General features: G+C 38.6%; 1 protein-coding gene across 2 annotated transcripts in view; it reads left to right on the top strand.

Annotated features, from left to right (window-relative positions):
• LRP6 (LDL receptor related protein 6) overlaps positions 1-26,540 on the top strand; it is a 130,031-nt gene that overhangs the window by 90,401 nt on the left and 13,090 nt on the right. The window contains exons 8-19 of one of the 2 annotated variants that reach the window (XM_040647399.2): positions 2,445-2,661; positions 3,961-4,250; positions 6,445-6,671; positions 8,777-8,961; positions 10,572-10,898; positions 14,502-14,704; positions 16,136-16,347; positions 16,536-16,726; positions 21,151-21,360; positions 22,843-22,968; positions 24,398-24,592; positions 26,170-26,280. In XM_040647399.2, the coding sequence (XP_040503333.1) occupies positions 2,445-2,661; positions 3,961-4,250; positions 6,445-6,671; positions 8,777-8,961; positions 10,572-10,898; positions 14,502-14,704; positions 16,136-16,347; positions 16,536-16,726; positions 21,151-21,360; positions 22,843-22,968; positions 24,398-24,592; positions 26,170-26,280 (2,494 nt within the window). Of the gene's footprint in view, positions 1-2,444; positions 2,662-3,960; positions 4,251-6,444; positions 6,672-8,776; positions 8,962-10,571; positions 10,899-14,501; positions 14,705-16,135; positions 16,348-16,535; positions 16,727-21,150; positions 21,361-22,842; positions 22,969-24,355; positions 24,593-26,169; positions 26,281-26,540 lie in introns of both variants that reach the window. The other variant, XM_015290906.4, reaches the window with a different exon arrangement.

Here is a 26,540-nt window from a genome sequence, read left to right as displayed (position 1 = left end):
CGCTTGGTTTTCTTTTTTTTCATGGAACTTCTCATTCTTTCATTCAAGGTAGTGTTTGTGGTTACCCTGCATCTGTTTCCTGTTCTGTATATTCTTAACTGTGGCTAGCAGTATTCAGAATGGCTTCAGAATGTGAAACCCACACCACATTGTGGTTAAAGCAGCACAGACCACTGGAGACATTGCTTCATAGTAGAAGATGGGTTTCACACACGGGGGATTTAGTTGTGCTTGTCTTCACTGTGGTCAGCTGATCCATCTCAGACTAGAGAAAGGGTATGAATGCAGAAAGCAGTATCAGCTGGGACTCAGTCATGCAAATTAATTTTAGGCTATGCAAAGATTATGCTGAAAGTTTTTTGGAGTTTATTGATTAGTAATTCTTATTTCATTGTATTTTTTATGTGTGTGTTATATCCCTTGCCACTTTGCTTACTCTAGACTGTTTGATACTTTAGCCTGATGAGATTCTATTCAAATCTCCTAAAGCATGGCCAAAGTGAGGACAGACCTTGTGGTGCCATGGAACAATTTCTGTGGTGGTACCTAGTTGGCAGATACTTACATTAAGTAATAACACACAGATGTGTGATATCAGATAAGATTGCAGTGGAAGGAGAGTGGCAGGTGTGTTTAAGCACATTAATAGGCATCTGTATTGTCTAGCTGGCATAAAGCTGGCTTTCAAAATAATGTGTATGTGGCAAAACGGAAATTAATTAAAAGTAGACATTAATGTTTAAATCCTCCTGTCTCTTTTCCTGATTTTCTTTCAAAATAAGACAAGACTTATTTGAACAGATCCCCGTTCTAAGTTTGCTGGAGAAAGTCACATCACACCATACATCTTCCAACTAATAATCTTTGCCAGTAGTTAAACAACCCCTAAATGCAATGGTTTCTTCCTTTTCTAAGTACAAGGTGTAAACTGTAGTATCTAAAGATAGTGCTTTGTGATAGTTATGTTTCACTGGTTACTACTGTGTGTGTTGAGTCGATTAACTTCCCAGCATCTGCCTGCTCCATGTATCTGTTTGGTTCACTTAGCAAGCACTAATTACCATATATTAATCCATTGCAAAGAAATGGCTTATCTCAGTAGATTTAGGGGGAGGGTGAAAGTCATCCCAGAAGTTTAAGATATGTGTTATGGCTAGAAAAGGGGTGGTAGGCAAAGGAATGAGCAGCTTTCCTTTGTGATAGTGATGTTTTCTTAAAGAAATAGTGGCGTTAAGGACTGTAACTCATGGGTTATAATTCTTACGGATGTTAAATCTGTGTCCCCAGTTCTAAAGGTAAACATTACTCTTGTCTAGGAGCCTCATTTATCAAAACAGAATGTAGAAGGCATGCTGATCGAAACTGAGAGTCAGCAGATGCTGGAAATTTCTGAAGCAGAATAAAAATGGAAGAGCAGAATTTGCTTTCAAAAGGAAGTCTGGAAATCAGGCAACTATACTGGGCTCTGAGCCTATCTAAACAATCTGTGATAGGAAAAGCTATGTTTGGAATTGGTCATCAGTATAAAGGACATTAGTTACAGGTTTGGAATGGTAAATGCACCTTAGCACAAAGTGTAGCTGCAAGTACTGTGCTTGACTCTCTGAAGAATCTTAGTGAGAACACAGGAAAAAGCATTCCACTAAGTAATGCCTCATCTCATTTTTGTGAAATATATATGTATTTATCGGTGTATGTGTAGAAGTTTGCTGCATATGCTAGTAGACTTGAGATCTGTTTTTTTTTGTTAGTTTGTTTTTGGTAAGCCAATTTCACAAAGTAGTTGACTTAAAGGGAAAAAAAAAACAACAACAACAAAAAAAAACCCAACAGAGCTTATTCCTAGAAACCAGAGAATATACCAAGTCCCTTTCATATCAATATAGGAATTGTGCTTATAAAGATTTGGTTCCCCTTCTAACATACTGAGAGTAAATGTGACAGTGTCTAGAGTTTTATGACCAGGAACAGATGTAAGGTAGAATTTAATTATTCTGAAGATTATAGCATTTTTTTTTTTTACGTTTTCTTTTTCAGTGAACTTAAAAATACTTTATTTTACTAACTTGCACATCATACCAGGTGCTTGAGAAAGGTATGAATTCCTGTTTTGTTTCTCTGTGCCTTTCCTCTCTCCCTCTCTGTTCATTCGTAGGGAAAGGGTAGGAGTTGTTCCAAACCAGCCTTCTCATTTCACATGTGCTAGAATATTGTTCTGGCCACAAAACATCATCCATCTGACAGAGTTATGGTTGTGACTGTGCAAGTCTTTGAGCCATGGGAAGAATGGGAAATCATACAGACTTGTCTATGGGTGTCTCATTCCTCCAAGGCAAGATCAAGAGAGAGATCTGAGAACAGTAGTTTATTAAGTCACCCTTTTTTACAATCTTGGAATATCCTTGGGTAATGGGAAATCTTTTTGTGTTCGTGTGTATTCATAGGTCATGAATGCTGATGGAACTGGAAGAAGAGTTCTTGTAGAGGACAAACTTCCTCACATCTTTGGATTCACATTATTGGGAGACTATGTTTATTGGACAGATTGGCAAAGACGCAGTATTGAACGTGTGCATAAGCGGACAGCAGAAAGAGAAATCATCATAGATCAACTGCCTGATCTAATGGGCCTCAAAGCTACAAATGTACACCAGATAATTGGTGAGTGACACTACAAATCATGCTAGTAAAATAAAATTGAAAATTTCACCAGTGTTCTTTTGAAGGGATTGCTTTATACTAGGTCAGATTTTTAGAATGGGGCAGAATACAGTTTCTTGCCTGACAGCTGCAGGCTGCAATTTGAAGGAGTGTGGTAGGCCTTTTGTGTGGTGCTTCAGTTCTCTAACCTGGCCGAATAGTAAGACAAAAAATCAGACATTCCCAGCTTCCATGACACTCCCATCCATTCTCCTGCTCAGGTAATTGAAGCGCCTCATAGGCCTGAACAACCCTGGATCCAGTAAGGAGAGAAGGATCAGGGAAAATGAGAACAGCCAGCTGTTAGGTTAGCCCAGCTGTTTTTGGAGTTATAGCTGTAGCAGGTATTCATCCTGCAGTCTGAACGTGTTCTTGGTGAGCAAGAGCTAAGAATGAGCCAGTTTTAGTCTGTTCAGTGTTTTTCAAATGAATACTGCAAAATCATCTTTAAAAACAACCAGAAGTATGTTATGCTCTGTGGTATTTATGGAATGAAAACACAGGATCTAGTTCCAAATTGGTTTTCAAAACACTGGTACACAGTTGAGCTGTGGCATCACAGAACTTGTCACGTTCCCTGAATATGTGGGCAGGGCTTTCAGTTTCTTGGTGCCAGGTCTAGATTGTACACCAGCGAATTAGTTAAATGTAGTTGAGGTGTATCTTTGCATCACTGCTACGTGAAGAGGCTTGACAGTACATGTGTTTGAAATACAGCCCTCTTTCCAGCTGCTTGGCTAATTGATCTTGGTAACGGAGGGTGAATTTCTAGCGTATGCAGGTACACGTGCTATTATTGCAAAGAGCTGCTTTACTAGCATTCTGGAGAGAAGTGGCCATTAAGTGGATGTGAAAAGAATCTCAAAATTTTCCATCCCGAGGAATGCAAACAGGGTACATAATTGGACCAGTGTCCTATGAAAAGTGACAGGACTTGCACTTGCTTTCTTATGTATTTTCCTTCCCTTCCCTGCTTATGCTATGAATCAGTATCGTCGATGCTTGAGTCCTGATCTCATCCCCTATTGCTAGGTTTTTTTCACAGTGTCAGGAAAAGAAGTGCTGGCTTTCCAGCCATGTAGATTAATATCCCTCTAAAAGACTAGAAGAGACAAAAGCAAATTGATTCAGGACAAAAGGTGGAAAACTACTTATATTTCTTAAAGGGCTCATACTGTTGTTGATACATGTGAGGTCTGGCTTTGTCTTCCAAATGAAGACAATTTGTAATGATTGTTTTTCCTTGTGTTGCATGCTTAGGTACAAACCCTTGTGCAGAGGATAATGGTGGTTGCAGCCATCTGTGTCTGTACAGACCGCAAGGCCTTCGCTGCGCTTGTCCCATAGGCTTGGAGCTCATCAATGACATGAAGACCTGCATTGTCCCAGAAGCTTTCCTTCTGTTTTCTCGGAGAGCAGATATTAGACGAATCTCTTTAGAAACAAACAACAACAACGTTGCTATTCCACTTACTGGAGTTAAGGAAGCTTCCGCTCTGGATTTTGATGTGACAGACAATCGAATTTACTGGACTGATATTTCATTGAAGGTAGAGATGAAAGATATTCTGAATTAGCTACTGATTTGCTACAAGATTTTTGAAATAGATAAGAATGGATTGACAAATATGTTTTACAGGATTCAAGGGATAGGTAGGAGAGCTGGTTCTAACTAGGAAAGCATTCCCTCATGTAAATCATTTAAATCTAATGTGCACATTTCACGTACAGGATAAGTTTGCAAAAATGAAGCTTTATGGCAGAAAGCTGAGAAGAGTACCAAACGGCAGGAGGTCTTTGAGATTAAAGATGTTTTGTCAAATACATAGGTCATTCTGAAAGTAATGCCTCCTATTTATTTCCACAGAAACTTCAGTAGATACAAACCACGCTCTTTGATAGAGCAGATTTTCAGCTACTAAACACTATCTTGGAATGTAGTCACCACCATTAGCTATTTGTTTTCACTGGTGAGGAATAAAAGCCTGCTGCTGGGCTCATAAAAAATCTGCACCAGTGGAAGAAACTCACTATCACCACAGCTGAAATGCAATACTCACCCCCACACTGTACTAGCATTCACTGTTTGGTCTCCAGAATCATTCAGCGAGCACTGATAAATATCAGTGGGTGCCATTTTTCTTCAAAGAGAAAAATTCAGTGACACACTTCATATGTATTATCATGTCAGATGCCATTTTGTCAGACTGTCTGTCTGCTGCCATCTGTTACACAACAACAAAATGTAATGGAACATTGGTGGGAAGGTTCAACCTCTTCTGCCATACCACCAACATCTGCCTTTAATATGAGGGAACAACATAATAAAATAGGAAGCATTACTTTTGGAGCAGCCCTCATATATTTAGTGGGAGGAAGTCCTGTTTTGTGTCAGAAAGTGAAAATAGGTCTTATCTGCTCATTAACTCACATACCTACTGCACATAAGACATGTTACAAGCTTAGTAAATCAAAGCTAGGGTCTAGACTAACAAATCAAAAAAAGGTTAAGGGTAGTTGTTTAAATGTGGTGGCTAATCGAGTGACAGAAGCCAGTGTATTGTCTGTCTGTTATCTCTGGTTTTAGCAAGTCTAGTTATTTACCATGTTTTTCATGGGCTGTAGATGTAGTCAGAATTGTGAGTACCAAAAATTAGTTTTTAATGAAAGTAAGTTTTCCACACTTGGATTGAGACCCATGCAAATAATAACTTGTGGATCTGTACAACAGAAGAATCATAAAAGTTAAAAATCATAGTGTTTAAGTTAGTTTGAGAGGGAGAACTTGGCTGAACTATTTAGATATGGTGTCCATTTGGAGTGTATTTGAGATGAAAATAAAAGGAAGATCCCACAGTCAGTTTTTATGGGTAATAAAAGTGAAAACTGAGAAACATTTCCACACTGTGTGCAGTCGCAAACTGCATAATTAGCAGATAGCACCTGAACATACAAGTAAACCAAAAATCAAACTGTTTGTTAACTTCTAATGTGTTAGAAGTATAAGAAGTATGTGCAGAGAGGAGTACAAAGGACAAAAAAAAAAAAGGGAGTCTGTGTTCGCAAAGTAGAGTATTATATCGTACTAACATTATGTCTTTACTTTCAGGCTTATACTTGGTCACAGTAAATTATGGAATGCCTAAAATCCTAAACATAATTCTGACTTTATTTGCTGTTGTAGACTGATTGATTATGGTGAAAATTATAAGAAGTCTTTTGAGTAAAAGACCTGGAAGAAATCATGCTTACTGAAATTAAATTAAACCATCAGTACTATAAAGCACTTACACTGCCGAGTTAGTCGGCCATTATCTTGTTTTCATCTGTTTGCTATTCTGTCCTGAACTTTCTCATTAGGTTGCTTTAAATATTGTTCCGTGCTGTAGCATCAGTACTTTTGTATTGTCCTGGGAGAGCCAAAATATTTCCCCCTCAAAGCTGGCACCAAGTTAAGGTCACTTGGCATGCAGACTGCTTAATGGAACCATACTAGTTATCCCATTTATTTCCCCAGTGGACCACTATTGTAATTGACACAGAATACTTTCATAGAGTATAGTAAATCATTACTTCTGAATAGCAGCATTGTTTGCCTTGCTAATAAGTAGCACATTGTATGATCTTCTTTCCTATGAGATGCCTAAAATCTGAAAACGCTTAAAATGCAACAAAGAGAGCAACCAGCCCAATGACAGGTCGGTAAAATTTCTAATTTGCCTGTGTATCTTTACATCCCCAAAGACCATCAGCAGAGCTTTTATGAATGGCAGCGCACTGGAACACGTTGTAGAGTTTGGCTTGGATTACCCTGAAGGCATGGCCGTAGATTGGCTGGGGAAGAACTTGTATTGGGCTGATACTGGAACAAATCGCATCGAAGTGTCAAAGCTGGACGGCCAGCATCGCCAAGTGTTGGTGTGGAAAGATCTTGACAGTCCCCGGGCACTGGCACTGGATCCTGCAGAGGGGTAACTTGCTAATTTAACTTTATGTTTATGAACGTTGAAAAACAATATCCTAATGCTTCCTCTAGGGCGTGTTAGTTAGGCTTTGCATATAAATCCTGAGAGAATTGAGCTGGGGAATATAACCTGGTAATTTAAAGTATGAGGACTGAAGAAGTATGTTGTTAATGTCCTGAATAATCATCAAGAATATTACACAAAAAATCAGGGAAGCTCATTAAAAAGGGATTTATATTTAGTTTTTTAATTAACCACAGAATCAAAGTAGACTTAGGTTTATGGAGCTCATTAACTAGAAAAGGGCCATAGTGTTAAAAAGAAAATATTTGTCCTTTTTAAAAATGAGGATCCTTTAAAAATGTATTATTATTATTATTTTACAACATAGGGTCCAAAAAAGGTTTTAATGGGTTTAACTTGACCGTGAGCAAGTGAAACTTAAAGTCTGAGAATGAGGGAAGAATTTGCTTCTCCAGATAAGGGAACCTTTTTTGTCATTCTGGCCAAGAGAAGCAAAGGTAGTGAAAAGGTACAAACAATTGTATACCTACCTTTCATCAAAGTGAAGATTTCCTGTGAAGAAATTTCTCAGTTGGATTCAAGTTTTAACAGCAAAAGTGAGGCAGTAAGCTAGGGGAAGAGAAGAGGGGAACAAGGCAAGGTAAAATTATTTAGCTTCTGAAATAGCTCTTCTACCATGAAATGCTCATTTGACATTAACTAATTACTACAAATCCTTTTTGATGTTATACCTTTTTGATGTATTGAGGAATTCCATTCTCAGGTACTGTGAATTTATCAGTTTCTAGTGACACTGTCAGAATTACAGTGATACAGAAAACTCAGCACCCTGAAAACATATCCCTCTTGCTTAGTTTCAGCAAGGTAGTAGCAGGCAACTGTCTTCATGCTCACTTGAACCAGGTTTTGCTGTTACCTCAGTGGGACACAGAGGTGAGATTCAGCCCTGATATGCCAGGGACCATCCAAAGCCAAATTGCTAGATCTGGTTAATTGGCACAAGGGTTTGCTACAGTTGATTCAAGTTCTATGCTGAGAGCAGTTTTTTCCAAGGATTAGTACAATTCGATGATTTGTCTCTTCACCACGGTCAGTATAATTTAGTTTAATTTTAGTCCAGTGTCTTCTCTTGTTCTGGAGCCCAACTGTGTGATTGTAGTTCATATGGAAGTTCTTGTGGCATTGCTACAGGGAGGTAATTCTAACACACGAGCTCATGCTGTCCACAACTTGCAAAACTTTTAAATATTGAAAAGAAAAATGTATAAGTATTCCTGGTGTCAAAAGAGAGCATACTTGACAGTCAGTGTTGAAGCAACCTTTCCCACTGTTTATTGCTTTAAATTAAAAGAATTTCACAGGTGCTTATTACTAAGGTCATTAAAGATGTTAAGGCTGACCAGTTATGTCTCATTTTAAAAATTATATTGGCTTTACATTTTGGAAGAAGCGACTAGCTGCTTGACACCAAATGTCAAATATACAGCCCTTTAACTCTTCAGAGCCTAAAGAAAACGTAAACACAGGTAAGTCTGTGCTTCTGCTAAATGGCATGTGAATACATAGCTATACAGTATTGTTTCACTCTGCCTTCAGCAAAAATACAGCATGCTGTTAAGTAGCCCATTGACTTAGTTGTGAGCAGATGAGCTTATTAACAGAAGTACCGTGCTGAGTGCTAATGGAAAGCTTCTTGTTAAGTAAGCAGGTTTAGATGAACATACCCAATTGCCAGCCTTTTGCCTCCTAACTGATGTGCATGGATTAGTTAAAAATGAAATACTTTTATGCAAAACTTGGTGGTGAAAATTCAGCTCCAAGTGGAAAAAATAATGTTGGAAGCATTTTGAGGAAATCTGACTAATTTCCTTGTTTGTATTTTGGGAAAGAAAAAGACATTTATTGTAATGGGGCCTATTAAACACTCACATTTACAAGTCTTGTTTTCTTCTACGCTATCCAAGGATTTTTGCTTAGTTGGTTTCTTCCCTTGATTTGGTTTGGGGTTTTTTTTTTTTTTTTTTTTTTTTTTTTTTTGTTGTTGTTGTTATTAAACTTTTTTTTCTTTTTCTTGGCATTTCAATCAGGTTTATGTACTGGACTGAATGGGGTGGTAAACCGAAGATTGATAGAGCTTCTATGGATGGCAGTGAGCGGACTACTCTGGTACCCAATGTGGGACGTGCCAACGGCCTAACAATTGATTATGCTAAAAGACGACTGTACTGGACTGACCTTGATACCAACCTGATAGAATCCTCCAACATGCTAGGTGAGCTCCAGAGTCCTGGACAGCCTCACAGGGATACTGTTGCTCTTTTACAGCTCCCCATGACAATTTGTTGCTTGATAAATGTCTTAAGATGAAAATAAATTTTCCCAAACCCACACATCTTCAATATTTGCTTCTAAAATTAATGTGTACACAATAAAATATTTAGTGGTGCCTCTTTTCTTGTAAATAATAGTTGCTCACAGCTTAAATTATACAAGCTATATGTGTTTTCAGTTATATGTAGGACGAAGCTGTCAACTTTGTGTTTTGGAGTCTTGTTTTTCTGCTCTGAAGAATGTTGTTGAATACATACCAAACACTTAATCATCTGTAGAAAGTCAGAGAAAAAGTTAAGATAACAACAGCTTATTGGTTAGTTTTCACAGTGTAATTTAATACATTTTGTTTTTTAATCTTTGTTGGTATCCCCAGGCTTCAGTAATTTTTTCCTAATATCTTGCATGCTGGAGAGTGTTCCTGGCTCATACAGGGGTGTTCTTTCTCATACAAGGGTCTGCGTAACCGTTTTATAAACTGTTTCTTGCAGCCAAAATGAGATGGAATATTTTATTCTTTCATTATCCCAGGGTAGTCTACTGTGGACCCACATCCTATCAACTTTGCCCATATCATGTTTTTAACACCTTTGCAACCATGGGAGCAGACTGCTTTGTGTATCAAATTATTCAGATTATTTTTATCACTAGCCATTACTTAAGGTTAAAGGAGCTTGTCTGCTTTAAATAGTATGTTACCAATAGTGGAACTAAGCTAGAAAAAAGTCAAAACATGGAAGTGCATTACTAGGAATTACACGTAATATAAATGCTTTCCCTTCAGCCTTTCATGAATTTTGGTGTGCTGTTGAGGCTGGGTTAGTGCTCCCCAGTGTACAGTGGAACTGGACATAGAATTAGAATTTCAGCTTTCCTGTGGCCATTAACAGCAAAGTGCAGGATTGTAGATCCTCCTTTGCGCAAAGAGGGAATGACTTCCTCTTTTAATAGTCTCCCATTCGTTTTCTGTGACTAGACAACAAGAGATTCCATGGTAATAAAATGGTTGAAATCATTGTGGTGGAAATCTTCCCACCCAATACCCTGTTTCTTAAGGTCTCAATCTTCCCACAGTATACACTATTAACTGTTTGTTACCTTGAGTTCCTGAGTGTTCTTAATACAAAGTAGAATTGTACTAAGCTCATAACAGTTCTGTGTCTGTAAGCAGTGGGCAAAGATATCTGTGTGTGGTGCCAGAGACGCTGAAGTGGGAATACAGTGTCGCCTTCAGTGGGATGCTGTTCGTTTCAGGGAGGACAGAAAGGACAGAATCTTTCTGAGAACCCTGATAATTTTTAAGACTGAAACTTTTCTCTTGTGTTCAGTTCTGTGAGTTACAAGCAGGATTAGCACATTTCTGTGATAGGCTCTGAGACTTCAGAATGGCCCTTTGAGTATTGTATATTGCTTTATAATTTACTTTTGTAACAGTGAAATAGTAACTATGTTTTAACCTTTCTGTGCATATGGCACGTCTAAAGCATTATCCAGCATCCATTTTGTTTGGAAATAGTAATGCTTTTTTTCTGCCTTCATTTTTGGAAACAGGCCTTGACCGTGAGATTATAGCTGATGACTTGCCTCACCCATTCGGCTTGACTCAGTATCAGGATTACATTTACTGGACAGACTGGAGCCGGCGCAGCATTGAACGAGCCAACAAGACAAGTGGCCAGAACAGAACTATCATCCAAGGGCATTTGGATTATGTTATGGACATCCTGGTCTTCCATTCCTCCAGGCAGGCAGGCTGGAACGAGTGTGCCTCTAGCAACGGTCATTGCTCTCATCTCTGCTTAGCAGTCCCTGTTGGTGGTTTTGTCTGTGGGTGCCCTGCTCACTACTCTCTGAACTCTGACAACAGGACTTGCAGTGGTAAGCGATGATGAAGTAAAATGACATACAGTAGCAGATGTATTTACTAATGGATGCAAGCATGGTACTTTCAGGAAAGAAGAGTTTTACTTTTAGATGAGATGGTCAAGCTTGCCTTGCTGATAGGCCCAGTTAAGTCTAGTTTCTAGTACTGATTGTGTATTTGAAAAAATGTTGGTTCCCTCTCTACCTTCAAAAAGAGCAGGGTATGTACGGGATAAAGATAACGATAAAAGTATGCATTTTTAAGTATAATTTTTAATACTGAAATCCTTCTAACTTGAAAGGATAGGGGAAAAACTTAGAAGGAAAAAGGAAATCTAGGAACACACCAGTGTCTCAGTAAAAAAAAAGAGAAAAATGGCTCAAGTGAAGCTTTTCAGTGACTCAGTGAGCTAAATCTGTATAAGTGGGAAAGCCAGACATGCTTTTGTTTTCATATCTGTCTGTCAACCCTTATCAAGTGCTTACTTGCCTTTTTGTTTTTCTTTTTTTCTTTCTAATTTTGCCTGCTATCAAAAATGTGTGGTAGTTCAGTGTGTGCGCTCTGGAGTTTGCATAGCTTTCCTGTGGGTTAAGATTTAATTCTGTAGCACTTCTGTTTGCTGGTTGATGTGATGCTGTGGTAGGTCACTCTTACCCCCAAAGGTGAGTTCCTTCCCCAGTGAGGAGGGGATGAGCCCCACTGCCTCTGCAGCACTTCACATTTTTCATCTTAGTGCAGCCAAGTCCCATTTTTCTTCATTGTTGTGCAGAATATGAACCACAAGGCCCCTCAGGCTGTGTGTAATTAGTTTCTAACCAAATAATTTATCCATCTCTCAATAACTGGCTGCCAGTGAAGCACTCACAATTTTGGCAGGCATGCTGGATGGCTAATTTCCACTGATGTCATTCAGATTAGTAGGTGGGTTAAGAGATTCGTGGTACAGAGAGACAGATTGTATCTCATCTGCATTATGCCTGAGTAGAGAGATCCAACTGTTGTTTTAAAGCCAAAAGCACGGTAGCCTGTTCCATGAATGCCACCTCATAAATTTTTTTGAAAATAGTGCTCCATAGAGAAGCCTGCTTTGTCCCCCAGTGTGTTCTGAACTCCTTTCCTTTTCAGTTACAAGAGGTGCTTGCCTGACAGCTGGATTTTTGTATGTGAACATTCTCACATTTTCCTGCAAGTTAGAAGCACAAATGACACCACTCCAGTGGTTACTGTGATATTATAGGTGGAAGAATTTGACTTCCAGTGGAAAATAAATAGCAAAATGATGTTTTCCTGTGAGAAAGCACTCAATGCAAATTGGGAGAAAAGTAGGAAAGGAAGAAGAAAAATAAAGGAAATAGTTGCGAACAAACAGAACTGTCTCCGTGCAGAACGGTTCAATCTTTCATAAATGTATTAGGAGTATTCCTTTTGCCATGTTCAAATCTGGTAACTTTCCAGCTTCTCATTTGTAGGTAATTGGAGACTTAGGCTTCTCTGCTTATAATTTAATTTTACTCTTGGCCATTATAATTGGAGCATGAATCATTTTAACTTTCCCTTGCCTGTTATACTTGCTTACATATTCCTGAACATTATTATTATCCCAAACCCTGTCTAGAGTCCAGTTCCTCCATTCTGGATCACCCTGCTTATGTGTGCATAGATTCTTTTAATTATGGGAAGGACACACTGAACTCACTAGATCTGGTATCTCATCAGACCTATTGTGTGTTGTGAAGTTTGAATGCAATATTACACAAGAGATTTGCTCATTGCATTCCATTTGCCCTCCAAAAATATAGTTAAATTATGTGACAATTTGGAGAGAAAATGCTGAAAACTGGAAAGTGATTTCTGAAATTGATGCTGTTTCAGAGATGTGGGGACTCAAAGGGAGAAGTTTACTGTTAGTCTTTATAATGAGCTATCAATTCAAAGTTGGAAGCCAGGCAATCTTAGACAGTGGGAGGGACTCTTTGGGGAAAAGAATAGAAAATATTAGGTTATTATGATAGTATATTTGTCTGCACTGTTTTATCTTAAGCTTTTTTTCCTTAGCGTTAATCTCTTAGCTGCTTGATAAGAATACTGATGTCTTCTTAATCTGTTAGTTTGCTCTATACATTCAATATACAGTTTTGTTTGCTTTTTATGTGTTTTATTCTACAGTTTACAGCTAAGAGGAAAAAGGCTTAAATTTTTGCAGTAACATTTGGAGGAGAAATACAGGTTTTCCAGAAAGCAACAATACCTTGCAATTAGGCCTGGTTGTTTTAGGAAGTTACGATTAAGTGTTAGTTACCAAGGCAACTTCCCCATGCACTCTTTTTCTTTGTTGTTCTTTCCCAGCAGCAGATAAATGCGTATGCCTAAAATAACAAAGAAAGGTGATGTTGTTCTCTGGAAGGCTTTTGCTTACCTTCTGTTGCCAAGATATTGCCTTACCTGTTTTACAGGCTGGATTGAATGAGCACAGTGTCTCACTGCTAATCTCTCCAGATTTGTGCTATAGGCAAATTGATTATACAAACTTCAGGGACGCTGCAAGCTGCATTTCTGGCTGCTCCCTCTTGTGCTGTCCTGCATAGTAGTGGTTCCAGGTAGACCATTGCTGGAAAGAGTGCTGTGTAAAAGGGGAGGCGTTTTAACTACATCTACACTTTTCTGACAGAGTTACGTAATACAGGGAATAATTCCTTTTTAATAGTATAATAAACACCTATGCCTTACATGCTTACTGCTAGATACAGCTGTTAAGTTACAGTTAAAGAGGATGAGGAAGTCTTATTTTCTGATGTTTGATAATGCCTTCAAACATCAGGTCTATAAGAACAAGTATCATTTATCCAGGAAGTTTTTGCTGGGCATCTGGAAAGCCAGAGAAGAGCATTTGATGCTTTTCTGAATGCAGGTCAGTGTTCTTAGATATGCACCAAGGAATAAGCAAGATAGATAAATCTGAGAAGAGTGAAAATAATTTTTTTCCATCAAAAACCCAACCTGCACACAGGCTATTAATTATTTGTTGTTCCATTCTGGTGCTGATAGAAAGGGTTTGCAGTAACAAGATGGAACCGCCAAATGGCAATCTCTGAACCCTGTGACCTCTAAATAAGGAGCCACTGCTGCATTTCGCTCAGCATCCTCTGCAGTCAGAGGAATTGAAAAAAAAACTTTTTGCATACCTAGCAAAAAATTTAAGCTCGAAATAGTGGAGATGTGTTTTCCTGGAATCCTTTTAGAAAGAAAATTGACAGTTCCTTGAGAGGCATATTTGACTGTTAGTGAGGTAATTTTGACACAAGTCTTCACATTTATTAGACTTGCAACTTACAGAATTATCTTTGCTAGTCATATCTACGTTCAGATTTTTGTAGTAATCATTTAGAAGGCTTTTCAGACTAATTAGAGGGCTTTTTGTGTTGTGTTTTGGATATACTTGGGTTGTTTGGATTTTTTGTTTGTTTTTGATCCTGTTTGTTTTCAAAGGAGGAATAAGAGGAATCAAATAATTGACATCGTGTTTTATAAAGTAATTTTTATTGAGTATAAAAATACTCAACATTATTGGTGTGTGTAACCCTTTCCCTCTCCTTTTATTTTTTTTTTAACCCATCAAGCTCCTACAACCTTTCTTTTGTTCAGTCAGAAGAATGCAATTAACCGCATGGTGATAGATGAGCAGCAGAGTCCAGATATCATACTTCCTATCCATAGTCTCCGAAATGTTCGAGCCATCGATTATGACCCCCTGGATAAGCAGTTGTATTGGATTGATTCGCGGCAGAACATCATTCGGAAGGCACAGGAGGATGGCAGCCAGGTAACCTGTGGGCAGTGGAATTTCTAAAAGATGCTCTATACCCAAGAACGTATGGTGATCCCTAAATAATTTAGATCTACAGATTTCTTGAAGGTTACCAGCTGGCACTTGGCAAAACAAGTGGCATCTAGAGTTTATGAAGTCTTCAGTAAGTAAACTGGGAGATGCGGTAGGAAATGAAACATGGAAAACTGGGGCTGGCCTAGAGATACTCTGGTCCTTAGTGCAGTATTTGCACATCTCTCTCTTTTGGCTGGGGACAGTTGGACTCTCCTCTGTGAGAGTCATGAAGCACAGAAGAGAAGATTCTTGGTAGAAAATGAGCGTGTCAGGAGAGTGACAGAAGAGTTACAAATGAGAAGGGCACAGGAGCATCGACTCTGAAATGAAAAGGCTGGGACTCTGTCAACGTATGGCTGTTTAAAGCCTCCTAGGTTCTGGTGGGGGTAGGAAGCGAGCTGTTGTCAACCACAGAGGCACTAGGTGGGGAGGTTGAAACTCGTGACCTGTAAGAGATGTAGCAGGCCCGCTTTAGCATAGACACACTCTTTCATAAAGGTGTCAAGCCAAAAAAGGAAGCTAGGCAAATTTTCTAGTGAAGTTTAAGTTGAGGATGAGTGAGTGGAGGCTACTTATCTCAAAAGCATAAAGTTTCCCAAAAAGGTTATCTTAGGCTGTGTTCTGAGACTTAACAGTCCTCTTCAAAATTTTTGACAGAATCTGAGTCCATCTTTCACTTTGAGTACGCATTTAAAATAATTTTAAAAGAAAAAAGAATGAAAAAAAAAGAAAATGAAAGAAAGGGTATGAGAACTTCAGACATCTGTTCTGGAAGGCCAGAACTTTGGAGCACAAAGGTGTCAGTTGGAAATGCTAGCTCCTATCTTTTCCATCTGTTGGCAATTTCCTTCCCATTTATGGTTCATCCTTATTTTATTTCTCTCAAGTGTGATGGCAGTGATGGTGGAGTAGAGTGAAACAGGAATTTCAAGCGCTGTCTAGCCTTACTTTGCCAGTATTTTTTTATCTTCTTAGCTGCAGCTTTGGCATGCAGGTGTTTCTGTTTCAGAGTGCTATACAGCCTGGATTTGGGTCTGTCTAAACTAAGAGTTGTCAAGAAAGGGGAGGAGGTTCAGCCTAAATCTCCAACATAGAGTCTATTTCGGCTTTTCGGTCAAATTTGCTGAATCTTGTGTGTTGCAACCACTTGATTGCCGTTAAAACAAACTGTCAGGACTTAGTGACTAAATCTAATCAAAAGTGTTAATGGGACAACTGGTCCTGTGTGTCACCTACTTTATGATAATATTTTGATGGCATTTTTCTTCTCCTTGGCAATCGTTTGATGTGGTACATCCATAGCAAATATGACTGCCTGCATTGGATCTGACTAAGTGTTCTTCAAGAGGGTTGTTTTTCTCTCCTTTTTAGAGCCTCACTGTTGTGATAAGTCCAGTTCCCAATCAGAACCTAGACATGCAGCCTTATGACCTGAGCATTGACATCTACAGCCGCTATATCTACTGGACCTGTGAAGCTACTAATGTCATCAATGTGACACGCCTGGATGGGAGACCCATGGGAGTGGTGCTCAAAGGAGATCAAGATAGACCCAGGGCCATTGTGGTGAATCCAGAGAAAGGGTAAGTAGCAGAAATAGTGATATGGCAAAATTCAGGCTGAAGATTTTAAGAATCAAACTGTTTTCTTGCTGCTGTTTTCTGTTTGTCTGAGTAAAAGCAGCTGTAACATTTGTTAAAATGTCTTGGTTGCATAGCAAAAATATGAAAAGGTCAAGTAAACTGTTTTCTTCTAATCATTCCTATTCCAGATACATGTATTTCACCAACCTGCAGGAAAGGTCTCCTAAAATTGAGAGAGCAGCATTGGATGGCACTGAACGAGAGGTCCTTTTTTTCAGTGGTTTGAGCAAGCCTATAGCCTTAGCTATTGACAGCCAGCTAGGCAAGTTGTTCTGGGCTGATTCAGACCTGCGGAGAATTGAAAGCAGTGACCTTTCAGGTAGAGTAGCACTTTAATTCCGTGATTCATTTGTGTCAGGTGGGTGTGGGGGAATGTAGAGAAAGGTGTTGTCTTTTCCTTCCTACTATAGACAGTCTGTACTGTGTTTCTAATTGCTCCCTAAATTCCCAGCCAGGGAATTCGTGTGATTCATCCAACATGCCTTTACAGTCTTGTGTCTCTATCTATGATTTGCATTATTAATTGCTACACTTGCTATTTACTTCAGTTTCTCGCTGCAAGACCTTTGTGTGGTTTCCCAAGGTTAACTCACAAATAAATTACAGCAGTTTTGGAAAAGGGAGGGGAGAAGTGTTGTTTTTTATAGGCACTGGTTTTGGTGCAGTAATCTGTAAATCAGGAGTTTCTTGTTAATGGAGAAGTCTTTCCTGCAGATTTGAAGCAGCAGGTGTGCAGATCAATTATGTGTTTGTCCTTTTTGGGACGTAATGTGAGAAGAGTAAAGTGAGATTTAATGCTTTTCTGTTCCCAAAAGGCAAAAAAAAGTCCTTTCAGCCATATGATTCTCTTTGCCTGTTCCTTAATATTGGTTATGCTGCTTGTCCACTATGAGTTGATTTAGCTCTCTTTACTAATATAAGCAAAACTATAAGCTAATAGCTATATAGAAAAAGAGAGACAGAGAAAAGTTTTCTGTTGATATGGAAAGCTGAATTGATTCAGCAAGCAACCAGAACTGGAGCAAGAGAAGAGGCAAAATTGTGCAGTTAGATTAGATGAGAGAGACATAGACGTCTCCTATTTACCACTTGGATGCAGCTAGTTGCTGGATCATCTCAACTGTCTTTTGTGACTCAGATACTAACTCATTGTAATACAAGTTGGCTGAATACATACCTACTCACCTCTTTATGACATGTTGGGGTATAAACCCCCTATTATTGCCTGTGGGCATCAGCACCAGAATTGCTCCTTCCCCTGAAGTAGATCAAACCCCAGTCTGAATAACACACTTTAGCTGAGTGTTATTCAGCTATCACTGAATGCATAAGTAAATAAGGATGTACTTTGCAATCCATATGTGAAATTGAAAACTTAGTCAGATGCTGGTAATTTAGAGTATTCCATGGATCACGTGATACCTGCATTCAAAATGGAGGCATGCAATCCCATTGACACTAGTGTGGTTTTCAGCCTTTTATTAAGTTGCAAAAAAAAGTTTTTGTTTTGGAAAATGTTTCAGCATTTCATGTTTGTTGGCTTAGCAAGACATTACTTTTTTTTTTTTCTTTTTCCCTCAATGATTTTCATGATATGTCACTGGAAATTTCAAGATCACTTATGAACTGTGATGCCCTGATTATTTACTATTTTAAAACACAAGACACAAGCTGACCTAGCGAATTGTTTAAAAAAAAAAAAAAAAAGTTATCACAATCATAGAATGATGTTTGAAAGATACCTTTTCTTGTCCCACTTCTACTCAAGCAGAATCACCCAGGGCAGGTTGTCTAGGCCTACATCCAGGTGGCTTTTGAATGTCTCAGAGGAGGACATTCCACAGCCTCTAGGCAACCTGTGCCAGAGCTCCAGCACCCACACAGCACAGAATTGCTTCCTGGTGTTCAGAAGGAACCTCCTGTGTGCCAGTTTGTGCCCATTATCACTGATCCTGGCACCGAGCACCACTGAAAAGAGCCTAATCCTGTCCTCTGTGCTCTGTCCCTTCAAGCAGCACAACCATCTGGTGGTATATCAGCCATTTTCCCCATGTTTGTTTTGTTTAAAGATCACTGCTGGATTACTGATGTCATGATGTAAGAGCTCCTCATTTTGATGAACACTGAGAAAAATCTTTCCAAAACCCCTCTTGTTTTTTTGGATTCTGCACCACAAATAGATTGCTATAATCACCACAATAAATTGCTAACTGCCGAGATGCATTCCTGCACTTAGGAATGCTGATTAGTAGAGTCTTTTGACTGGCAAAGTAATTTTTTGCATGTGTTCTTTAAGACGTGCACAATCTTCTGCAATGTTGACTCCATAGATGCCAGTGCTCTTAAAGAGAAGGAGAAATAGAATGTATGGAACAGAATGGAGAAATAAAATGGATGGAATGGAGGAACAGAAGGATGCAGTGCTTCTTTTACTCACTGTTCTTCAGGCATGCATTTAGGTCTCAGTTATGCTGCCCAAATTGGAGATCCTCCTGAAACTTCCTCACATCCTACTGAAGATTCCTCACATGGTTAAGGGTTGTTTACAAAAAGATGACTGAAATTAGCTCCTGACCATGGAAACTATTTGGAAATCAGTTTTTTTATTCCAGAATAATTGGAAGTGATTTGGAAATGTCTAATGATTCTAGAATTAAGTCATTTTTATTTGGAAATAGAATGTGCTATGGGCATGTCCTGATTTTTGTATTTATTTGTTTGTCTTTAAGTCTTTAAAGGTATTGCTGGAAAGGGAATAGTGATGCCAGGAGACAACACTCTTAATAACATCTCCCTTTCACCTGACATTCCTAATAAAGGGGACTAGTATCTGGATGAGACAGGTTCAGATACTGTTGTTGGTTTATGGAAGGAGGGATTTCAGTGTCTCAGTTTATTCAGAAATAGTTAGCTACACTTGGTCACAAATATTAAAAAGAAAGACTAAAACAGTAATATAGAGAAAATTTTAAGCTTCAGAGCTTTAGGAGCATTTTGAAAAAGGCCATGTTGATTTACATGAACATAGTAGAGCAGGGTACGTGCAGACTCCATTTGGGTAGGTCAAGGTCTTAGTTTAAATTATATTCTTTCGTGTCATCTTTGCATATTCCCCACTTCCCAGATTAGCTTTTCTTCTCTTAAAGATGCAGGTTGCTGTTTCTAACCTTTTCCATGTAAGATGATTCATATTCAGGAGGGTTAATAGACAGTTGCAGATCTTTAGTTTGACTTGCATCACTCAGGCTATTAATTTCTTCATCAGTCTGGATTCCTTGAGAATCCATCAACATTATTTCTTAATCAGATAATTGCTGGCGTTATTCCAAATTGGTGGATGCAAGCCCCATATAGCTGAGGATTAAAATCTCCATGATCTGCTTAAGATGTTACCAATTGATAAATGCTTAAAAGTTCCATATGCATTTAGTAAAATTGAGATAAATACATGTTTTGTAGTTTAATTTGTTTGTAGTTCGTGGCATACTGCTGATTAAGGTTTTCAACAAGCCAAAGATAGAGGGATAGAACCTTACAAAATTATAAAATCATAAAATAAGTGTCTTTTGTCCCACAACAGTATCTTGTGTGAATATGGTACTGATATCATATAGCTTTTCTGTGGTATACAGTTATACTAGTATATTTTTACAGGAAAAGATATTAAAATTCGTTGGAAATTATATTGTGGAAGAACATATGCAAAACTATTATCTGCTGTATTAGAAATAAGAATAAGCATGGCAGTGAGCTCAGATTCCCAAAAACAACAGGATTTGGATGTGTATTTTCAAGCTCTGGTCTAATTTTGTACTGTGTAATATTGTTACAACATTTCACAATTGAAGCAAAATCCATATGTTTGTGAGTAGTTTAGTGCTCAGAGTCTGATAAACCTCACTGAATATTTGAGTGTTAATGACCATATGACCATTGCGTGTGAGTTATGAAGTCTTCATCATCTTTGGGCAGTCTTTAATGTTACTGCTGAAACAGCTGTGGGCTGTCTTCTGTTTATATGGACTGTTACCCATGAAAGGTGACAATTGCTGGGTAATCTAGCATAAAACTCAGCAAATACTTTCAGAGGTGTCAAGCTTCTTGACTGTTACTGATGTTTGCTGAGGGAATTGAAGAAAGTAAGTCTTCACTAGAAAGAATGGAATGTTCTTAATTTAGCACAAAAACATTTGTGAAGATAATGTAGTTGAAATAAAAGAACACGAAGAAGTCAAATGTCAAATGTTTACCTTAATCTCATAATTCATGTGAAAAGTGCTAACTACTTTGTCTTCACTTGTGTTTTATCTTGCATTAGTTAGCTCAAGCTAATAATGTCTTCTTATTCCCTGCTGAATGCCAAGACAAAGCGGTTAAAAAAAGAATAGATGAATGAAAAGAAACAACAATTACCATCGCACTGATAAAAGGCTGAGTAGTCTCATGAGAGTTGGACCCCCAACTCCATATAGTTTCTAAATACAGAAAATGTATCTGAAGCACAAAAAATGTCTTTTGATGAAAATAATTTAAAAGAAAGTTAGGTCATGTGTCTGCAAAGCATCGGTCTTATATCAGAGGACCCAAGATTGCATGTATTTTTATAGTTGGCTTTAACAAGTAATGTAAAAGAAGTAGAAAATGATGATTTTAAACTTGTAAATTTGTAAACAGTACAGAAAATATCTGTGATAGTATTTTGGTTGATTCCAGTTGAGCTAAGCCACTCTTTTCCTTCTGCAGGTGCTAACCGAGTTGTTTTGGAAGATTCCAATATTTTGCAACCTGTGGGACTAACTGTATTTGAGAACTGGCTGTATTGGATTGACAGACAACAGCAGATGATTGAAAAGATTGATATGACTGGTCGAGAAGGACGTACAAAGGTCCAAGCTCGTATTGCACAACTCAGCGACATTCATGCTGTGAAAGAGCTTAACGTTCAGGAATACAGTAAGTGCACTTCCTTTGTGCAAGTGAAAACAGTGGCTGTGGGACTGGAGGCAGGTAATGACTAAGAGAGATGAAGCCTCCTTTTCCTTATCACTGATCAACATCAGTGTGAATCAAAGGGGCCAGAAGTATCATTTTGTCTGTTATATAGCTAGTATGGTATTGTTTGTCTCCTTAGTGCAGTTGGCAATGGACATGCAAACTATGCATGTCACAAACCCAGCATCATATTTTGTTGCTCTGACAACTTTGTTGTTACTCCTGTACAAGCACCTGGGATTTGAGTGTATATAGGCACAGTGGGAATATTCTGTTACCCCTAGTAGAGGATTTTCTGGATTATGGATGTGGCAGACTACTAATGCAGAGTATCAAAGCCGTCACTATTAGGACTTTACTCCTTCTGGAATTCTGAGGGCCCTTTACTAGCTGTAAATATTTCAGCAGACTAGCTACCTTGCCTGCACAGCCTTGGAAGAAAAGTGAAAGAAGTTTTGTTAGTGTCAATTCATATTGAAACTAAGTGGTGGACACTGCATTGCACAAAGGAAGTGTGTGGTAAATAACAATTTGTGCTTAATGTGCCTGCACTTCAAAAAGTTTTCTGCTTACCAGGATATAGCTTTCCCTGCACACACTCACTTGAAATGAAGGGAGCTAGATGGTTAAAGCAGTAGAGCTGCTGTTTTCATGGACAGAATAGGCCTGGTTAATAGGCTCTGGTGTATGCCTTCAAGAAATATGTAGAAAGATGTCTGGGGATGTTTAATTAAAGCATCAGTGCAGACTACTACTAGTTTTGTTTGCTATTAATCTCAGTAAATCTGTCAGGAGTTCCAAGGAAAGTATGTTGTCTTTATTAAACATTAAAATGAAGAGACATATTTATCTAGAGCATGCTCATTTGAGTTTTGGAAATCGTGTGAAAGCTTCAGAATTCATTAATTAGAAAAGTTTACTTTTTTTTTAATGATTTTTGATAGGAAAAGATTAAAGAAGTATAGAACCCAAGGCACCTTTTTATTACTAATGTTGCTCTTTTTGCTGAAGAACTTCTACCTCACACAAGAGCAAATGGTTTGAGTATTGTTTACTAGTTTAAAAGGCCGTATGGTGTGATTCTTGGTGTTTTAGATCACAGATAAATAATTATTTGTGTAAAGGAAAGTAGTACAATGAATCACAACTTTTTCAGAGTTGATTTTAGAAATGCCCTCCACACTGAGAAGGGGGTAATGGGGAGAGTCCTGAGAGGTCGCTGAAAGGTTTGAAAAGAGGTGGGGATTTCTTGTCACAGGACTTACCAAATTATTAGAAAGTAAATCTGAATTGGCTTTTTCCAGATTCCACCATTACTGTAGGGTACTTGAGGTAGAGGAAATTAAGAAGGAGCAGGGAATAAACCAACACTATCTCATGTACTTATCCTCGCAAGTGTGATTGCAGTTGTACTCCCTATTTGTCTTATTCTTAAAATCATAGGACAACACCCTTGTTCTCAAGATAATGGTGGTTGCTCACACATTTGCATTGTGAAGGGCGATGGCACCACACGCTGCTCTTGTCCAGTCCACCTTGTTTTGCTGCAGGATGAGCTGTCCTGTGGAGGTAAGTCCTTCCCATGCTCTGGGTTGCTGAGCTTACAGCTTCTGGGTGGGGAGGTCTCCGGCTTTAGTATCAGCTTCTGAGCAGAAAGAATATGAGAGTGTACCAGGTGTTGTAACATGTTTTTACTTGTTCACCTCTCTGCCTCAGTCCAGTGAGCTAAATCTGCAAGTTTGGAGGAGTAAAAGAATAGGATAATTTCATTAGCTGACTGTAGAATAAGGATTTCTGTTCACGCTTTCTACTTAAGTCAATTGAATTATTTCAATTCGATTTCTTTTTATTGTATGATTTTTTATTACTTTTTGTATCGCTCTGTGTGTTCTTGTTTATCAGCTAATGGTAGGTTCCCACGTTCTGCCATATTCCGCCCCATCTACTGTCTGTGCCATTTAATTCTTCCCTTCTTTCCTCCTGAAACTCACCCTATGTTTGGCTTTCTGAACTGCAGCCTCAGAAGGACAAGTTGCCTCGTCCATGGTGGCATGACCACAGCAGCTTACATGCTGGTGCCTCCAAGGTTGTGGTTGAAATGGGGGAGAGGAAAGGCACTGTGGTACTTCAGTCCCTTTGTGCCAATATACTGAATGGGTTTATTATGCAATCTTCTTGGCATCAAGGCAACGTGTGGTCTCACAATGGAACAAGAACTAACATAACCCAGATATTTTCTCAAGTTTAATAAAATAGCAAGTTTAATACCAGGCCAAAAAGGAGAGAGGAAGAAAGGGGGAATAAAAAAAAAAAAAAGGGTGGAGGGGAGGAATACATGCTTACTTACTGCTTGAGATTAACAGTTACAGTAGTGAATGTTAAATAACAGCTAACAGCTGTGTTGATAGTGAGACAACTAGATGGAGCAGTTTTTTGTCATTTTAGAGGAATTTTGACTCAACAGAACTGTCAAGGGCGCATAACTAGACACTGAGTCACTGCACATCCATCTGCAGCACATTACATCCTCCTAATGTTTTCTATACAATGACTGTTGAGCATTAAGAAAGTGGACAATCAACTGTGTGTGCAGTGGTGCTGCAGGAAAGGGGGAGTAAAGGAAAAGTATGTAGATTTTAAAAAAAGACTTTTGAGGGTCTATGCTGAAGGATCTAAGAGGCTGAGGTGGGAAGAAAAGAATCGTGTTTTGAGTGTTCATGTTTCCTCTTCTTTGTCTAATGAGACTCCATTGACATCAACTTGCATCTGTCATGTGAGGCTCAAGACCTGCTCAAGTGATTATAGAGGCAGAGGGGGTGGAAATTACCTTATGATGCTGCATGTTTACCAGCTTCTTGATATGAAAGGAGCTGAGTTAGTCTTGTCCTTAACTGTTGTGATCTGCTGATTGTTCACCTGAATTTTTACTTTTTGTTTATTTGCTTGATTTTTAAAGAACCTCCAACATGCTCCCCTCAGCAATTCACCTGTTTCACAGGTGAGATTGACTGCATCCCGGTGGCCTGGCGCTGTGATGGTTTCACTGAATGTGAAGACCACAGTGATGAAAAAAACTGCCCAGTGTGCTCTGACACCCAGTTTCAGTGTGAAAGTGGACAGTGCATAGACAGTGCCCTCCGGTGCAATGGAGAAGCAAATTGCCAGGACAACTCAGATGAGAAGAACTGTGAAGGTACAGAGGATCTTTCAAAGTGTGATAGAAACAAAACTGTACAAGGGATGCTAGGAAGGATACCGAAGTTATTGCAGAGTGTAGAATTCAAAAGGATTTGAATTTCTGCTGTTACGTCACAGGTTTATTGGGTGGGAAGTTATTGCACAGTTCCGTTCCTTTGTTTTTCCACCTGCTCATGTCCTGCACAGTGGTTTAAGCTCTGTGTGTGAAAAGTACTCTTAAAAAATGGTATGTTTCAAGCTCTGAAACCTGGTAGCTTTGGAGTGAACTTCTTTCAGTAAGTGGGAGTGAGAGACGGATGAGATTCCCAGAGATGTCCTCTTACTATAGAGTACAGTAAAAGAGAGCAGTTAAGCTATACTTATGGAGAGAAGTGTTATTACCATCACAATGAGAATTAGGGATTTTTTGTTGCTGTTTTGGAAGGGGCAGGTTATGCTGAAGGAGTCTGAACTACCACTGTATACTATATGAACTACACTATATACTATACCAAATGAAACATTAGAACACTCGACCTCCTTTTCCTTGCTGCACAAGTAGACAGGAATTGTATGGGCAACTTATAAGCTTGAAAGGATGCCTCTTCCATATATTCTTTCAGTACAGTTTCTTTGAAGAGACTGTCTAAGAGTCTTTGAATCAAGGCTGAATTTCTTTGCAAAAGATATACTCCAGCTCAAACAAAAAAAAAAACGGATTCAGAAATTCCTCTGTGATGAATGATGATTTTTAGCCAGTTGCATGCTGACATCTGAAAATGCTTTGTGCAGGTTAGTTTCCAAGTAACCATCCAGTGACCATAGATATCGGAACAGGGGCTGTTTATCATCTTCAAAATGTCCCTGTTATTCAATGTATTCAGGTTGAGTGCAGATCAGAAAAGCATATAGTTTAACTTCTTAGTTCAACTGAAATCAGAAAGAATTTAAAATTTATGTGAAACAGTGGGCAAAACTATGTGTAAACAACAGCAGCCAGTACCTTGCCTGCAGCACCTTTTTTCCCAAAGCAGTAGTTTATTTTTTGAGTGTAATGGCAAAGATCCAGATTTGTCTTCTGTCTTTCATTTCAGTTTTAAAACACAATGTCAAATGAAATATATTGTTGTATGATCAAGGAGTCTTCTATTTTACAAGAAGTGCACAAGGGCATTGAGAAACCACATTTATCTTTCTTAAACAATTTTAACATTGTGGTTTGGCAGATCTATTTTTAATAACTTAATTATTCTTGCTTGTATTATAGTATATGTTTAGAGTTGGGGATTCTTAGAGTACTATGACCACGTCCTGTGATAAGTACCTATGTCCTCAATGGCCTTCTGCATCTGATTTTTGTCAGCTGAGGTGACTTTTTCTTGGAGGGTCCAGTGTCTTTTTTTTCTTTTTTGCATGCTTAGCATGAGGGACTTTTGTGTGCCACTGACTGCTTCAAGAAATGAAGCTATCAGCAGACTAAGCTCTCCCGAGATATTCCTGATTGTATGCCTTGGTGTCTACTTTCCTTAATCATTTTAAAGAGAGGAAGTCTTTGATATTGACTCTTTGTTTGTGGGGTGGTTCTCTTCCCAGTGCTCTGTTTAACCAGTCAGTTCCGGTGTGCCAGCGGGCAGTGCATTGGTAAAAGCAAGAAATGTGATCACAACCTGGACTGTAGTGACAGCTCAGATGAGCAAGGATGCTGTAAGTACAAAACCTGAGACTTGATTGCATTATTTGAAATTTATTTCCTACTTCTTTCTTACTTATTAACTCTCCATGAGTTAATTTTAATCTGAACTGTACCCAAAATGATGTTGCTATGCAATTAATGCCTAAGTGTAGTAGAATAGGAATCAAAGACATAGCTAGTATTTTGAATTAATCCTCTCTGAGGCAGAAAACAGGCTGGTTACATTTTCCTCATAACGCTGTAAAGTTTTAAAAGAAATCAGAGGCTTGTT

The sequence above is a fragment of the Gallus gallus genome, chromosome 1, assembly GCF_016699485.2.
Source record: "Gallus gallus isolate bGalGal1 chromosome 1, bGalGal1.mat.broiler.GRCg7b, whole genome shotgun sequence".
Taxonomy (NCBI): Eukaryota; Metazoa; Chordata; class Aves; order Galliformes; family Phasianidae; genus Gallus; species Gallus gallus.
The sequence above is the reverse complement of the archived record's forward strand: the minus strand, read 5'-3'. Positions and strand labels throughout refer to the sequence as shown.